A 12,729-nucleotide genomic window follows, 5' to 3' on the forward strand; every position below is an offset into this window, starting at 1 on the left:
ATGCCCTCAAATCCACGGTGAGGGGATGTATCATAGCAACCAAGGCCAGGAGGGAACGTGAGCTTAGATTGGAGGAGCTAACTTTGGTGTCCAGGCTTAAGGAGATCATGTCCCATATGGGGAGTAGGATGTCAGCGGCCACTAAAAGGGAATATAGAAATGTTAGAGGTCAGTTGAACCTCATACAAACTAGGCTGGCGGAGCGCAACCTTTTAACTATGAGGCAAAGGTTCTACACGAGAGGCAACAAGGCTGGCCAGGAAACTGAGGAAAGAGGCTGGGGGCAGGACGATCTTGAAAATACAGGGTCAGACAGGAGTTTTCCACACCAACACATCAGACATCGAAGGGGAATTTTGCAAATTTTATGCTGACCTCTACAGATCTGGGAACCCCTCTGCTGCCGACCAGGCCTCTCACCTTTCCCGGGTACGATGCAGTACGATATCACAGGAAGAGAGGGACGAGCTCGACCGAGAGATTACAACGGACGAGGTGAAGTGGGTGATGAACCACCTACCGCTGGGTAAAGCTCCAGGCCCCAACGGGTTTGGTTCTGAATTTTATAAACTGCATAAGGAAGCTCTGATTCCCATTCTCACCAAACTCTTTAATTGGGTCGGCTCAACAGGTGTTCTCCCCAATTCAATGAACAAAGCCAAAGTTACTCTAATACATAAGAAGGGTAAGGACCCGACAGACTGCGCGTCATATCGCCCAATAGCATTGATCAACGTTGATGCCAAAATTCATACCAAGGTCTTGGCCAATCGTCTGGAAGCACTTCTCCCCAAGCTTATACATAGAGACCAATCTGTTTTATCAAAGGGAGGCAAACTTCGGATAATGTGCAAAGACTGGCCCACCTGATTGAAAAAGTTCAGAAAAAGTGTGTCCCGGCCCTACTCTTGGCGGTGGACGCCGAGAAGGCGTTTGACCGTGTGGAGTGGGGATGCCTGTTCACGGCTATGGCCGAGATGGGATTTGGTCCGGACTTCATTGCTAGGGTGAGGACAGGTTACCGTAACCCAGTTATCCGGCTAACTATAAATGGTCACATAGCCCCAATTAGGGTGGTTAGGGGCACCAGGCAGAGTTGTCCGCTCTCCCCACTCCTATACGCCTTACACTTGGAGCTCTTCCTGCAAACAGTCAGATCAACTGTAGACATAGAGGGGATCCCATTTGGACGGGAGACTCATAAGATAGCGGCCTTTGCAGACGACATGATCTTTGCTCTGACCAAGCCGATCACCTCCCTATCAGCGGTTGCTAGGGAGCTACACAGGTTCGGGCAAGTGGCAGGCCTAAAGATTAACGCCCACAAGTCCGAGGCGTTACCCCTCACCCTATTAGCGAGCGACGTCCAAGATCTCAGGAAGGCTTACAACTACAGGTGGGTTAACTCTTCGATAAAGTATCTGGGAGTTTCCCTTACACAGTCATTGAGCAGCCTCTATGCAGCGAATTTCCCTCCACTTCTACAGAAGGTGAAATCAAAATTGGTTGACTGGGGGCCCCTGGATATTTCATGGTCGGGGAGAATTAATGCCTTAAAAATTACAATCCTGCCCCTTCTCATCTATCACTTCACGGCACTCCCTGTGCGAATCCCGCCTTCTTTCTTTAAGTCCCTACAGAAGATCACCACTAGATTTGTTTGGAATCGGAAGCACCCGAGACTCACAGCTGCCCTTATGTTGGCCTCTCCAGCTAGGTGAGGGATGGGCGTGCCGATTACAAGGTCTACTATCTTGCGGCTCAGATTAGAGTCATCAGGTATTGGCAGAGAAACGATAGGGGTAAGATGTGGTGGCAGATGGATGGAGCGGTGGTGGGTAGGGACTTGGAGGGGGTGCTCTGGGTCCCGAGACAGGATAGACCTTTGCGAATATACTGTAGTGATATAACCTCAACCACAGGGGCGGCATGGGATCAAGCCATTACTAGAGCCTGCATTACTACCTTTCCCTCGCCATTTACACCCATACAAGGGAACCCACAATTCACCCCGGCGCTTGTTAACCCACCGGAGTTTCTTCCGTGGTTTCACAGAGGCTGTAGGATGATCTGCGATATGATGGAGGGGGGTGAGATAAAACAATTTGAACAATGTAAACGGGACTTCGATATAGGGGAGAAGCAAAGATATTCATACCTTCAGATCAGACATTGGGTCTCCCAGAGGGAGATGAAGCAGGCGGGCTCTCGTCCCCTCACTGAATTCGAGAAATACTTAGACACTTCCTTGGGAGAATGGGGGGTGGTCTTATCGATCTACAGATTGATTGAAGCCCAGGAGCCGGTAAGAGCGGGGAAATATATGCTTCTTTGGGAGCAAGATGTGGGTGTGGCTATTGCGGAGCATGAATGGGTGCGATTGTGGTCACAGATTCCGAAACTGGCTAGATCGATTCAAATCCGGGAGATATGGCTGAAGCTGATGACGAGGTGGGACTTAACCCCAGCTAGGTTAAATAAAATAAACCCCAAAGTTCCGAAGTTGTGCTCGAGGGGATGTGGCATGGAAGGCTCCTGGGCTCATTTATGGTGGGATTGCCCCAAAATTGACTTGTTCTGGTCACAGATCCAGCATGCCATTGCACAGGTGTTGAGAATTCCCCCGATTCGGAACAGGGGCCTGGCCCTACTAGGCCTGAATGGCATCTTAACATCCCCATCCTTGAGAGTGGACGGCAAGCTCTATATAATAATGGTTATGGTGGCGGCGCTGGTTCTTGCCCGGAGGTGGAAGTCGAAGGAGCCTCCACAGGAACATGAGTGGGTTGCTAGGGTGTGGTCTCTGGTTGCAGTGGAGTGGCTCACATACTCCCTTCAAGGCCAACACTTGCGGTTCAAACTGGACTGGGCAGATTTGCTAACTTACCTAAAAGCGGGGCCCCATCGGGCCTGGTGTCCCAAGAATATGGAACTGTTGGGCATTATTCCACCACAGGACGAATCTGATTTGGGATAAGTTGGAGCATTTGCTTACAGCAAGTTTAAGGGAAGGCCCACGTATGTCCATGTTCTCAAATGGCTTCCGTGCTCCTTGGTGAAAAGTCTTTAAAATGTATACGACCAAGTGTGCAGTTCATATACTCTGAGTTGAACTAGAAGACCTTTTGGATCGGGAGGGAGGGAGGGGAGGGCGGGGACTTGGAAAAGGGAGGGGACTTCTTTTGTGTTATCTGTTTTTCATCTACGTTGTTATTGTTGTTGGAAAGGTCAATAAAAATGTATGTTTAAAAAAATATGATCCTGCTCGATGAAAGAAAATCAGGGGAGCACTGCGGTCTGCTACTCCTTATTGTCAGAGATAAAAGAGGATGTATCTGGAGTGGAGACAGGGCTGTGAGAAGACATGTGGTTTATTTAGTATGTTCCGGTTCAGAGCCAACGAAGCATAATATAGAGAGTATTGTGATGAGGTTGTGCACCAAGGATAAGCTTTTTCGAAGTGTTGCAGCTCACTGATTTCAGCTAGTTCAACCCATTTTATGTCTCTGAACATCAATACTTGATATTTCTTTTATTAGACTCAGCAACATTTTAAAAATCCATTTTCTTTATTTCAACAGACAAAAAGTCCCAATGGGATGTGGGCAAAATTGCAATCCGACCTAGAGTACATGAAGCACGACAGTGAATACAAACTCCGAAGAGATTGGTGTAAACTCATTTCAGAAGTGGTAAGCTAACGAGCAGTTGTGATAGTTCAAAATTGCTGCAATTCTAAATTCAAAACAATGGCTACATAAAGAGAAAATCATATAAAACCGAAAATGTGACAAACCTGCACATAAAGTGTAATGTTGAATTTTCCTACAGCTTGCATTCACAAAATATACTGAATTAAGCGGCAAAAAGAGGAAAAAGCAGTGCTGCATTGGTTCTGTTTTATGGACATAATTATAGAAAACGTATCTGCAGAAATCGTGTTCAGGTGCCGCCCTCGGTAGCCCGGGACCTTCTGTGGTGGGCCGTCGAGGGCAATCTGATGAAGGGCGCCCCATTTTGGCTGCCCTTGCCGGAGGTGACGATCGTGACGGACGCATCCCTCACAGGATGGGGAGCTCATTCCAGCGAGCTGACAGTCAGCGGTCGTTGGTCTCCGTCGGAGTCCGTACTCCATATCAATCTGTTGGAGCTGAGGGCCGTCAGGCTAGCCCTGAAGGCTTTTCTGCCGACTGTGCGTTGCAAGAGTGTCCTGATTCTGACGGACAACACGGTGGCCATGCACTACCTCAACAAAAAGGGAGGGGGCAGGGTCACTTCCGCTGTGCAGGGAGGCAATGCAGCTCGAGTTCTGGGCCATCCAGCAGGAAGTGTCGATCTTGGCAGTTCATTTGGCCGGAAACGACAATGAGACGGCGGACGCTCTGAGCAGGCAGAGCACGATCTCTCACGAGTGGGAGCTCTTCGCCCTTTAGGGGACCCCTCAACTGGATCTCTTCGCCTCCAGTGTCAACCGAAAGTGCGAAAGGTTTTGCTCGCGGGAATTTCCTCCAAAAGAAGCCTTAGGAGACGCGTTCGTGGTGGAGTGGTCATTCCCACTGATGTACGCGTTTCCTCCAGTCCCCGTCATCCCGCAAGTGTTGCGGAGGTTACGGAGGTTCGGTTCCCGGATGATCCTCATTGCTCCGGCATGGGCCCGGACCTTCTAGACTTGTCCATCTGCCCTCCACGTCGTCTTCCCTACCGAGACGATCTGCTCTCACGGGAGTGGGGTCAGGTTCTACATCCAGAGGTCAGATCCCTCAATCTTCACGCTTGGCTTCTGAAAGGTTGAGGTATAAGGATTGGGACCTCCCTGAAGACGTGATGGAGGTGTTGCTCTCGTCCAGGCGGCCGGCAACTAAGTCTCTGTACCGTTGCCGTTGGAGCAAGTTCTGCGACTGGTGCAGAGTTCAGAATGTGGATCCTTTTGAATGCGACATTCCATTGGTTTTGTCTTTTTTGCTTTCTTTGGCCCACAGGGGCTTGCAAGTGGGTACCATTAAAGGTTACCTGGCGGCGCTGTCCATATTTAAGCGCTCGTCTGAAGAGTGTTCCTATTCCTTTAATTTCGCAGTTTTTGAAAGGGCTCACTAATGTGTTCCCTCTGTCACCTTTTTGGTGCCAGGTTGGGATTTGAACCTTGTTCTTAAGTTTCTTATGGGTGCTCCGTTTGAGCCTTTACATTCTTGCCCTTTGAGGCTGTTAACTCTGAAAACTGTGTTTTTAGTTGCGGTTACTTCGGCTCGCAGAGTGAGTGAGTTACAGGCACTTTCAGTTAAGCCACCCTTCACTGTGTTTCACAAGGACAGGGTTGTCCTTAGAGTTCGTCCTTCTTTTCTTCCGAAGGTGGTTTCGGAATTTCATTTGGCCCAGAAGGTTGTTCTTCCGTCGTTCTATCCTCCTCCACATCCTGGTAAGGAAGAGGAGAGGCTCCATAGGCTTGATCCTAGGAGAGCGTTGAGCTTTTATATCTCGCGCATGTCCCGGGTCAGAGTGGACGATCAACTTTTCATTGGTTACGCTGGAAAGTGTTTGGGACAAGCTGTGACGACACAGACTTTGTCTCGGATTATTTTAGCTATCTCCGAGTGTTACCGCTTGGCGGGTAAGGACCCTCAGGCTGGCTTGCGGGCCCATTCTACCAGAGGAGTGGCTGCGTCTACTGCCCTGCAGAGGGGAGTTCCTATTCGTCACATCTGTGATGCAGCCACCTGGGCTTCAGTACATACTTTTGTACGTCACTATTCCCTCGATACCATCAGAGGGCAAGATCTGGCCTTTGGCAAGGCAGTTCTCTATTCCGCAATTTGATTGGGCATGCTAAATTTGTATTCTAAATTCTTTCCCACCTCCTTGCTTGGTACTGCTTTGGGAGTCTGTCATAGAAATGGAATACGTCGGAGGACCCAATCCCCTCGAAGAACAAGTTACTTTCTTACCTGGTAACGTTCTTTCGATGGGATGGTCCGACAACGTATTCCATATCGCTCCCTCCCTGCCTTCCACGCTGCAGAATTTCTTTCGCGATTGCAGCTTGCGTTCCGCAAGGCCTTGTGTGTCTGACTGGCAGAAAACTGGTGGCACACGTTCTGGGGAAAAAACTATAACTGAGGCTATGGGCGTCGTGTGTCCTACTTATCACATCGGGTGACGTCGGCCGTCGGAGGAGGTCCTCGAGGACGGCGCATCGACATCATCGATACAGGACGCAGAAGCCAAAGATTTTCCGAAGCATCACAGCTGTGGACATTACCTGTCATAGATATGGAATACGTCGTCGGACCATCCCATCGAAAGAACGTTACCAGGTAAGAAAGTAACTTCTTGTTCTTTCCCATTCCACCTTCAAGCCCTTTCCCTCGGCTTTCATGGGGTATTTCCAAACCGGGAGTAGTGAAGATTTCCCATAGGAATAACATGAGGACTATAACCGAAACCAGCTAAAGAAAAAACTTAAGCTGTCCCATTGATAGTCAGGTAGAGTCAGGCATTTACGAATTATCATTCACACCTGACTCCACTTGACTGATTTTCCAACTATCAAATGTGTGGCTCTACACAGGTTGTTGAGCAAGCTGGGAACGTTGTTTAGAGCAGAGGAGCCACGGAGCCGAGAGCAGCAGGATCTACTGCCCAGAGGAGAAAGGCGTGCCGAGACGCTGGCCCGGTGTGTCTGAGGGGCTGCAGCGTGGCTAAGGAGCCATGTCTCCAAAGAGCTGGAGCGAAGCGTCGTGCAGGCTACTATTGGTGGTCAGAACATTTTTTGTTCCCTTGGGACCTGTGCCAACCCCAAGGGTGTTTGAGGGGCAGGTGGTGAGACCCTGACTTCAGGACCGCATAACCCGAAGCGACCTCTCGTCACTGCTTTGCTGCCCGGTTGAGTCTCGTGAAAGAGACAGACAGACTCGGGAGCATGCGGCTGATTGAAACGGGGCTGGCGAAAGAAAATGCATAAAGCGGCATGGAGCAGAAAGAGTTAAGAAATGTAAAGAAACCAGTGAAGCTATATAGACTGTAGTAAAAGCAAGCCAGAAAAAAGCAAAGCGCGAAAGGTGCGCAAAGTGAAAGAACTTTAAACAAAGAGGGCACAAGAGATCCGAAGCCAGAGAACAGTGCAAGCGACCCTGGAGAGTGGAAAGAGAGTGCAAGAGTGGAAAAAGAGTGCAAGTGTGCACGAGAAAGCTGGAGAACGTCCAGGGGGCAGAAAAAGGACAAAGAAGGTGCTAGTAGGCATAAGAAGGTGAGAAAGGTGCAAGTGTGCAGGAGAAAGAAAGAAAGGTGCCAGGGCGCACGAGAAAGTAGTCAAGGAAACAGAGAGTGGTTGAAGCTCAGAGTGGTTGCGCTTGGGAGGAGTAAAGAACCTGGTGTTTTCTTAAGTCTCTGATGCTACCCCTTTTGAAAAAACTTTAAAGAATTGTATAGGAAAGAAAGGTACATCCTGACTGCTTGAACTTGTATGTGGAAGAAAGGTACACCCTGACAAATTGAACTGGTATTTGAAACTTGGAAAAGGGGCCTAAGCTTGGGGAAGGGAACCCTAAGAGGCCTGTCAAACGAATTCTGATTATTCGGTGTTACTGAATCAGCTGAATTTGGGGAGGGAAGGAACGCCAAGACATTAAACAACATTGACATTTGTTTGAACTATGAAGGTCCTATGAATAGTCCTTTTTGAGTAAGCTTGATCTTTTGAAGCTGACCAACCTACAAACTGGTGAGAAGACCACCGGAAACCAACTGTGATTTCCTATTTTTGTTGAATCACTACTTTTTGCCTCGTAAGACCTCCTAACACATTTTTGTTAAAGAGTGAGGGCAAGCATAGGCTTAGACATAGACACATTTATTTTGGACTTCAAGACTACAGCGGCCCTTAGAACCATCAGTTAAGGGAACCATCCCTTTACTGTTAGGGCCAGTTAGGCATTACACCAACCCTAGAACTTTAGTAAAATAAAGGTTTTGAAAGAATTTGAGTCTGTGTCTCTCTCTTGATACCATGCCTGTCTCTCACTGGTCACATGGGAGGAGACTAGGCTGGGGATCAGTGATGACTGCATAGGATTTATCAAAGAGGGTTGTGGTCCGTGGCAGAGACAATACTTGACATAAACCTATTGGAGCGGAGGGCAATCAGAAAGGCGCAGATGGCCTTCTTGTCCTCCATACAGGGGAATACTGTCCAGATCATGACAGACAACACAGTGGCCATGCACTACATCAAAACGAGATGTGGTGTAGGGTCTCTCAACCTGTGTAGAGAGCTGTTGCAGCTCTGGTTTTGGGCGTTTGAGAACAAGGTCTCCCAGTCAGCAATTTATTTTACCAGGAAGGAGAATACGACGGTGGATGCCCTCAGCAGGCAGGGCTCGGTCTCTAACAAGTGGGAGCTGTGCCAAGAAGTTCTTCTAAAGATCCTCTCCCTTTTGGGATCCCTCCGTTGGATCTATTTGTGTCCAGTATGAACAGGAAGTGCAAATCTTTCTGCTCCAGGGAATTTCCTTTGAGTGGAGCACTGAGGAACGCATTGGTAGTGTACTGAAAATTCCAGCTCCTGTATGCATTCATACCAATTCCTGTCATGCCTCAAGTGATCAGGAGGTTAAAGAGGTACAGAGCAACTATGATCCTGATTGCCCAGCACTGGGCCAGTAGGACGTGGTACCTGGACCTGCTAGACATGGACTTGGCCATCTGTCCGCCACATAGTCTTCATCAGAGACCAGACTTTCTCTCTCAGGAGGGGAGGGCTGGTTCTTCACCTCAGCTTACACACGCTAACCCTGCACGCTTGGCTTCTGAAAGCCTTAGGTACACGGTATAGGACCTTTTGTTAGGGAGAATTCTCTGTAAGGCTAATTTCCCAAACCTAATGAGTCCCCCAGCAGCTTTGCTGGATTTTATAGAGTTTATTTTTTTCTCTCCTGCTAAGAGTGAGATTCTTTTGCTCCCACTCTTCGACATGATTTGAGGTGTTCCTTTAACTTTCCATGTGTTTTATGGGCTATGGGGTCTTTTACTCCATAGGGTCTCATGTGTTTTTTTGATGTGGGTTACACAGAACCCTCCGTGCCGTAACCCAGGGGTGTCGTAGTGACCCCCAACATAGACTCCATACCCTGGGACTGACTACTGTCTCCCAGGGCATGTAAAGTCACCATTGGCTTTGCTAGTCCCAAATTATGAACAGAAACCAGTACAAACCATCATATTGTGGACGTACTGGTCGGGGCAATTCGATTGCCCCAGGGTCTGTTGTTCGAGGGGGCACGTCTCGTCCCCCCTGATCGAGTTTTGGCTGGTGGCAGTGGATACTACTTTTTATATTCGACCGCAAATATATCTCTATGGGATTTTCCCATTGTTCGAGGCAACCAACTTTAATTATTTCATTCTTATAGCCTCGAACATACCGCCGGTTTATTTATTTAATATTAATTCACCGGTTGGTATTTTCTGCCAGAACTCGATTCTAAAATGGTGTTTGTGTTCTCTTATGTGACCCGAACCCAAGTCGAGCCCTTTGTTCCACTTTTAGGCGGGCTTCTCCACAGAAGCCTCCAAAAGTGGTGCCACTCTGTCTGGGTACCACAGGGGGTGTGGGAGGGGGTTTAGGCACCCTGGACTGAGTTACCTTGTAACTCAAGTCGCACTCTTGTGTGATTGGCCCAAGTGGTGAGCCAGCCGACTCACCACTCAGCATGTTTGATTGACAGCTAGGCTGAGCGAATGGGGGTGTGCTGCATAAAAGCAGGGCTTTGGGGACTGGAACTTCAGAAGTCACCACAGGACCTAAGAATCCGAGGAGGGAGAAGCTGAGCCGACCTGCAACGACGACACCACCGGTGAAGCCCTGCTGAACCGTCTCACCACTTTTCCCGACGACAGAGGAGATCTGCAATCCGGAGAGTCTTCTTCCTTTGACTGGTGGGGATAACCAGTTTTGCCTTCTTTTCACCTTCCTGGAGCATCTCGTGGCCGCCTTGCCTGTGCCAAGCACCACGGCAACCGGAATACCATGGTTTACCACTACCGCTAAGAGAAGGGTAGTACCTTTTAACCGGAGGACTCCGCGGCTGGTTTCTTCCCTGGCAGTGCAACGACCTTCATCTTTCCTCCACGGCGAGACCTCTTCTTCCTCTGGACGAAACACTGACTTGCACCTGCTGCCAGGAACAACTGCCCCCGCTGGAGCTCCCTTCACACTTAAGGTACTGTGTCCCGCCTGGCTTCCCTTGCGACAGATCGTTCGGGGTGACAGTAAAGCCTCGACTTTCTAACCTGGGCTAGCCTGGGGCAACCTAGCTAACTTTTCCTGACTTGAATTTCATCCTTTTTGTGCAAACTATCTACAAGACTCTTTGGGCATAACCCCACTGTGTGAACCTGGACCCCTTCTGCTTGCTCTCTCCAAGAGTGGGCCTTGCAATTGACTTCCTTGCTCTCCAGTAGAACTCTGCCTATCCTGCCTTACTGGGGTTCTTGGTAAAAGTATTGAAACTTGTGAGCTTCCTTAACTCTTGCCTTTTCCCTCCCTTTCTTTACAACTTATTAGAGTGTCATCTTATGTTAAGCGCTCACCTCTGTCTGAAAATAAGTGGTGTTTCTCACTAAGACTTGTCTAATAAGTGACTAGGGTTGTATATATATATATATGATAGTGACTGTGTGCTGAATTTACTTAACTCGCTTTTGCTAGTGTAAATCACAAGTGTGTTTTTAAATAAATAATTATATACTTTTACACCAAAGCTCTGGTCAGTGTTTGTTTGTGCTACTGTGTCTCTGTACCTATTGTGTATACTCTGCATACTGCCTAACTCTTCTTGAGGGAAGTCTGACTGCTCAGCCACAGCTACCAAGTGAATCTGTGTGGTACAGACTGCTACCAAGTGGGTTTACTGCCAAACACCTGTAGTCTTAAATCTTTTGCAGTGGTCCCTAAGGGAACTGCACAGGTTTCTGCCTAACACCTTCGCGGAAGAAGTGATGGATGTGTTGATTTCAAAGAAGGCCAGCCACTAAGGCTCTATACCGCTGCCATTGGAAGAAATTCGGCAGCTGGTATAGAGCACAGGATGTCGATCCCTTTTTATGTGACATCTCAAGAGTGTTGCCTTTTTTCTTCATTTGGCAAGATAGGTCCTTCAGGTCACCTCCATCAAGGCCTATTTAGCAGCGCTTTCTATCTTTAAGAGCACGCCAGAGCAAGGATCGTACTTCTCAATCCCCTTGGTGGTGCAATTATTAAATATGCCTGATAAACACCTTCCCTCTGACACCCTATGTGGTACCAGCAAGGGACTTAAACTTGGTGCTAACTTTTTGTCTTCTTATGGTGTCCTCTGAGGCAACTATCTTAGAAGAAAGCCTTTTTGGTCACTATTTCCTTGGCAGGAAGAGTGAGAGAATTGCATGCCCTAGGCTCGGACACAAAGGTTGCATGGTTTTGATTATTAACTTGTATTGACCAATAAAAGGGTTGGAAAAGCGGCCTCTTTGTTTCTATCCTGCCTCAAAGAAATCTAAGGAAAACATCAGGATGTCAAACAAATAGTCACTGTCGCGTCCAAAAACCCTGCTTCTGACCCTAACACTAGTAACCTAAATCTAATCTGCAAGGATGTTATTTTCCGAACAAAAAGTGGTACTGACAGTTCTTGCCAACAGAAAATTTCCCAATGTCTCGGGTTGTCAAAACCAGCAAAATAAATGTTCCTTTTTCCTTAATGTAATATTCCACTGATTTGGGGATTAGCACCTTTCCATTGGATTCCTTCTAGTTCTACTTAAAACAAGTGCGTGAACGTCCCTTATTTGTTGACAGAGGGTTTATGTCTGGCTCAGTCTCCTACCAAACAACCCCCACCCCGCACCCTCCCGGAAGTCATAACTGATAGTCACTGTTAACCACTTCCTTTTATAGTGTTCATTCCCAGATCCTGTACTCTCTTGAGTGAGATTCACCTTATTCTTAGACCTTCATATGAGTGCAAGTCCCAGACTTGCAATGATGTTTCACAATACCTTGGTTTACTCTCTTGCCAAGCATCTATTTCCTTCTGGACTGTCTGTTTCTCTCAACGTCCCAGACCCTCTTATTCTCTGACTTTCATATGGGTGGACTCGGACCTCCAGCACCTCTTGGTCTGCCTGCTTATCTGTTTGTGTAGTTCGTGTCTTTCAAGCTGGAGACGGGAAGCAGAGCCCGAGCTCCAGCGTGAGGGTCTGGTGGTGTTATGGTGCTTTCCTCCAGTCACTGCCCCTCTCTCTGGCTCTACTTCCCGTCTCCAGCCGCAGTCGTGTTCCTCTTCAGGTTATTGTTTTCTTCTCAGGCTGCGGACTCAAACTCCCACAGCTCCCGGATTGCAGGATGCCCAGAGGGTTTTTTGGGCAGCTGTTGACATAGCTCCTTCGTTCTGGACTACCGTTGTGCTTCCATTCGCCTCCATGCACAGCATTTCCTGCTGTGCTTTCCTGTTCACCGAGTCAGCCTCTCCCGGCTTTCCTCCTAGGAGGATGGCTCTCTCCATGTTGGTTTTTCTCTGTTGTTTTATATCCAAACAAATTCTGTGATAGACTAGACCATTCACTCCGCTTCTCTGGTGTGATCCTTGGTCTCCTGGTCATCTTCTTCTTCACAGTACTTTTTGGTGTCTTAGTCGGGTCTAACTTATCGGGTTGGCTGACTTTACAATAAAATATATTAGCACAGTTTGGAGGCAGGGA

General features: G+C 48.2%; 1 protein-coding gene across 2 annotated transcripts in view; it reads left to right on the forward strand.

Moving 5' to 3' along the window:
* Window positions 1-12,729, forward strand: part of GSAP (gamma-secretase activating protein) — a 2,819,616-nt gene that overhangs the window by 1,631,362 nt on the left and 1,175,525 nt on the right. For both annotated transcript variants that reach the window (XM_069628052.1, XM_069628053.1), the window contains exon 20: window positions 3,582-3,692. In XM_069628052.1, coding sequence (XP_069484153.1) covers window positions 3,582-3,692 — 111 coding nt within the window. The remainder of the gene's footprint in view (window positions 1-3,581; window positions 3,693-12,729) is intronic.

This window comes from Ambystoma mexicanum, chromosome 12 (assembly GCF_040938575.1).
Source record: "Ambystoma mexicanum isolate Mex_15411 chromosome 12, UKY_AmexF1_1, whole genome shotgun sequence".
NCBI lineage: Eukaryota > Metazoa > Chordata > Amphibia > Caudata > Ambystomatidae > Ambystoma > Ambystoma mexicanum.